Source organism: Pinus tabuliformis, chromosome 5_1 (genome assembly GCF_031772625.1).
Source record: "Pinus tabuliformis cultivar Carrire ecotype Pingquan chromosome 5_1, CPIR1, whole genome shotgun sequence".
NCBI lineage: Eukaryota > Viridiplantae > Streptophyta > Pinopsida > Pinales > Pinaceae > Pinus > Pinus tabuliformis.
In genome coordinates, this window is record NC_142305.1 from 570,106,475 (window position 1) to 570,111,480 (window position 5,006).

General features: G+C 33.9%; 1 protein-coding gene across 1 annotated transcript; it reads right to left on the reverse strand.

The window, feature by feature from the left end:
* Nucleotides 1–598: 598 nt before the first annotated feature.
* LOC149166111 (ribonuclease 1-like) lies at nt 599–2,249 on the reverse strand. Its single transcript, XM_089431287.1, has 3 exons — nt 2,062–2,249; nt 1,794–1,949; nt 599–1,114 (listed from the first exon to the last, which is right to left on the reverse strand). The coding sequence occupies exons 1-3, from the start codon at nt 2,194–2,196 to the stop codon at nt 692–694; spliced, it is 714 nt and encodes a 237-aa protein (XP_089287413.1). The 5' UTR covers nt 2,197–2,249; the 3' UTR covers nt 599–691.
* Between the last annotated feature and the right edge of the window lie 2,757 nt (nt 2,250–5,006).

Genomic DNA, 5,006 nt, shown 5'->3' on the forward strand with positions numbered 1-5,006 from the left:
TATATGCTGATTTCATTCTAAATTTAGGAATAGTACAAAAATCTAATAAACATAATAGGTTACAATTATTAAATTTTACTTTAACACAATTACACAACACCTAGTCTAAAAATTATGGTTTTTTTTGCCTTGAAAGTTACAGAAATTCACGTCATATTTTGAAAAAATCTGGTCGGAATTTTTGTAAATCTAAGTAAAAGTGGTTAAAATTCATAATTGTAAGTGCTCTAGATGCTTTTAATGATGCTGAATCCATTTCCACAATAAAAAACATGATTCAAACTCTGTATCTACAAGATTTTTTGAATTTTATTTACCTAGATTCCAACTATTTTTAACTTTCTCGATAATTCCTCCACCTCTGTAAACAACTCCTTAAACAAAAACTTGACTTTATTTTTATTTATATTTATTAGATTTCCTAAACATTCCAAATTTTGCACTGGATGCACACGACGACACTTATGAGCTTCACAATAAGTGACCGGCAATGACAATCTGCACGGAAATTGTTGAAAATGATTGTTCTCGACAATATAAACTTATAGGAAATTGGTGGATAATAATTAAAGAGTGAATATGTAACGCAAAAGCCAACTGCATAGCAAACATTTTTTCATTAAATCCAACAGAGAATGCTCAGAAGTATCGGCATCATACTGTTCGTTGGCAAATGCGTGCGCATCTGATGCTAAAACGAAGGAAACAAGACCTGTGAAGAACACTTGCTGGAAGGGAAAACAGGGCATGAAATAAAATTAGAAGCAGATGAATCCACACACAAATAAATTTGATACAGCTGCTCGTTTCCTGATTCGTCTGTGTTACATTCAATTCCGGCTGAATATCCTGCGGCCGCTTGTACACCATCCTGGATGCTACTCGAACTGTATTCCCTGCCGTCTGGACTAATTCCTGCCCGCTCCAACGCACCAAGAAGATCAACACTCTCTTTGAGGCGCAAGGCGGCTGCGAAATAATCGTGTTGGGCGAGAAGAGACTCAGAGCAAGTGCCGTGCTTCTCCCACTCGTGTTCCCAGAAAGTCATACTGTTACTGCTCGGGCAACCTAACGATGGCCATTTCCCGTTCATCTCCTTTATCAGATCATTGATCTGCACAAATTTAGAATTTTCATTTATTTTAATCTTATATTTATGGGAAAATTTAGGTAAATCAATCTAAAGGATTTACCAATAAGTTAAATTAATAAGGTCTAACTTTAAAGGTGTTTAGGAGATTTGACATTGTGACCCAATAAGCTAAATACTCTAGTTTGGCCTATTTTTTTCATATCACTGACCAAATTAGCAAGGCCTAACCCCTAGGGCCTCTAGGAAATTTGACACTGTGAGCCAGTAAGCTAAATACTCTGATTTGGCCTAACCCAATATGCTAGATACTCTAATTTAGCCTAACCCGAAGGCCTCTAGGAGATTTGACACGGTGACCCAAAAAGCTAAATATTCTAATTTGACCTAACCCATAATTCTAATTTGACCTAATCTCAAAGGCTTGAGGAGATTTGATACTCTGACCTCCCAATAAGCTAAATACTTGACATCCTTGATAGCTGATTCCCCGAATATTCCGGAATCACCCACATCCATCCAATCCCCGAATATTCAGAAAATCAACTATCTACTTAAACTCAAAGCTAAATACTTAACAACAGAAACTCAACCAACTAAATTATCCTTAAAATTCTATAAAACTATCTCTATAAATAGTATCCTTAATATTCGAAATAAATTGATATTTAAAACTATTATGATATCTATCTCTATCGTATACCTGTGAAGAGTCGAAGGAATTGCTCGAGTCGCAATTAGAAGGATAGCGGCCATCGTTGTAATTTGGCCACAGACCATGAATCGAAAAATCCGATGGGGGTTTTCCTGTGCTTGGATAGCAGCAGCTAGCTGCTCTATTACAATACGATCCTGGCCACTGTTAAATCAATACACCAACATCAATTATTACTATACGCCAGTTTCAAAAATATACCAAATTGATCAGTTTGAAAGAGTAATTTTTCTATGAGAAATGCTACGGAGTCCACCTGCTGAACCAAGTAAAAGAAATCAAAGTCCTGAGCCTGTACTGCCTCCAACTCCATGGCGCCGCAGAAAATGAATGTTATGATAAAGGCACCTGCAATTTTAGCCAAGCATGATCTGAGCAGGTTGGAATCCATTGTGGACGCTGATATATCCACCTATTTCTCTGTCCACAGAAGGGTTATTTGGCTGCCAATGCCTATATAGCATGAGTTGGGCATTAATGATTGAAACGTTTACAAATAACTGTTAAAAGATTCCACAAAATGTGAACAGAAAACCGAAAAGACGTTTATGTAAGTGGGATATTGCAACCAGAAATGTGACAGAGAACGATGTGACGTCCATTGTTGGATACTAAGTTAAATATACGCAGTGCGGTGGCAGCTTGCAAGTTCCAGTGTTCACATTCTTCGACTCTTTATCTAAGCAACTTGAGGTTCAAGTAATCTACCGATTATGCCACCTCCCCATTTAGCAGGTGAGATGTCTTTGTCTCTCTAATAATTTATCTTTCGGTGAGCCGCTTTCTGTTCACAATAATTAAATTAGTTTGAATTATAAGAAAAATTTGAATAAATATATCCGCGGCTAGATATTGTAAAGGTTAACCTAGCTCTGTATTTAGAGGTTAAAAAATGCTGATATTCTCCTGTCTCAATCGTCGTGCATCGTTTGTGATGGACAATATGACACTGGTTATGGTCCAGAGAGTACAGGGATATTCGCAGATATATACCTACCACCCTAAGCCCATTATTACTGAGACAATTAACGCTGTGAGATGTTTTTCTTTCCTCCTTTCCTTTTTTTTTTTTAATTAGTATTAAAATTTTATTTTTGATTTAATATCCTCAAGAGTTACATTTGAAATATTTCTAATCATAGTCTTTCTGTCCTTTTAGTGGGCACTTGCTCTTTTGCTCTTGGTCAGACATCTGATAGCTCAAATTTATCCTTTCAAGAAACTTTTAACAAATTTTAAATAAAATTAACAAAAGAAACATTTCACAATTAAATTATTCATATAATATGAACTACCAATCTCTATATATAAATAAAATTAATATTTTATCATTATTTTCAATCAAATTTCTAACCCACTTTTATTTATTTATTTATATATATATAATTCCTGACCCACTTTTTATTAATATCCAACAACAAGGTTGGGTCTATATATATATAATTCCTGACCCACTTTTTATTAATATCCAGCAACAAGGTTGGGTTTCTGGAGGGGCAGTTAGGTATATAATTCCTGACCCACTTTTTATTAATATCCAACAACAAGGTTGGGTCTATATATATATAATTCCTGACCCACTTTTTATTAATATCCAGCAACAAGGTTGGGTTTCTGGAGGGGCAGTTAGGTATTTTGGACATCTTTGTCGATAGTTGGAATGGCTATATCACTGAGTTTTGATTCTCTCATATCAGGATGAAAAAAATATAAAAATATATGGAGGAGATTTAATGGAATATTTATCTTTTTGGGGATTATACTTCTAAATTGGGATATTTCTAACTCATCTTTGATCGTGTTGGGGTAAAATAAGTTTGGTGGTGAAAATACTTTTGGAAATTGAGAGTCCGAACAAAATTTTGTCTCCTTGTGCATTAATGATGAAGAATATGTGATGCACCTATTTGTAAATTTTTTTTGAAAGGGATATGGAACTATGTGTGCAATGAGCTAGCCTCGAGAAAACATTAACAAGCAGATTCTTATGTTGTTGCTTGGCAGAGTTGGGCTCAAGACAATACTATTAAAGATTATGTTTCAATTCCTCTCCTTATCTATTGGGGATTTTGGATAATAGGGAATAATGTTATCTTTTAAGAAAAAACTACAATTTTGAATAGAATTGCACTTAATGTGATAGTTATTTTCTCTCTTTTAGCACAATCAACAAAACCTCAAGGGCTTCCAATTTCAAGGGAAGAATCCATTGACTTTTCTTAGTCCTCAGATTTCTTTGATGGTGCGTGCCAGGCCCTAGTAGTAATTGTGGGGGCGGTTTTGTACTCTATCTCTCACAAAACCATTTTTTTACACTATCTATGGACCTAGGACCTAGCACAAACAACTATACAACACTAATTTGGCTTTGAAGCTTCTAGTATTTTTCTCCATTGAATGGGGATCCATATTTATACGACTTTTCGGGGACTCTATGAATGTTCTCAATTGGTTCAATGGAGCACAAAGATGTTTAAATTTACATTTGATAGTGTTAGTGAAAGAAATTTCTCAATTGGTTCAATGGAGCACAAATATGTTTAAATTTACATTTGATAGTGTTAGTGAAAAAAATTTTGTGAATCCAACTTTCTTATGATGTATGCTCATATTGACAAGTATAAATGAATAGAAACATGCAAGTAGATTCATTGTCTAAGAAGGGTTTTTGGATGGATTATGGCTAATGGCTTATAAAAGAAAACTAAGAAGGAATCCTTCTTTGAGTTCTATCACAAACCTTTTCCAATTTTGATTGACAAATTTCATATTTTTGAATTATGTAAATGTTGAAGATAATAAAAGATGATTTCATCTCTTATTTATAATAAGAGTCATCTATTTATATAAACAAAATTTAAATTTCAAACAAAAAGTCTATAGAATTCTATATCAATGCACTCTAATTATTATGAATGAAAATTACAACATTTTTTCGAGAAAAAACACAAAAATAATATTTTCTAATAAAAATTTGATCAAAATATATATTTGAATAACATATTCAATTTAATTTCAGGGCAATGATGTTTATTTTCAATATTTTTTTTCCTATCATAAAGTTTACGAGTGACTTGGACGTGTGCTTGAGCGTGGCTAACATTAATGGTATAGTTGATCTTGATCGTGTGATTCCATCAAACTTCTTTTCTATCTGGGGACAGGCCTTTGATTAATGAAGAAATTCCAGTAAGCAGTGGA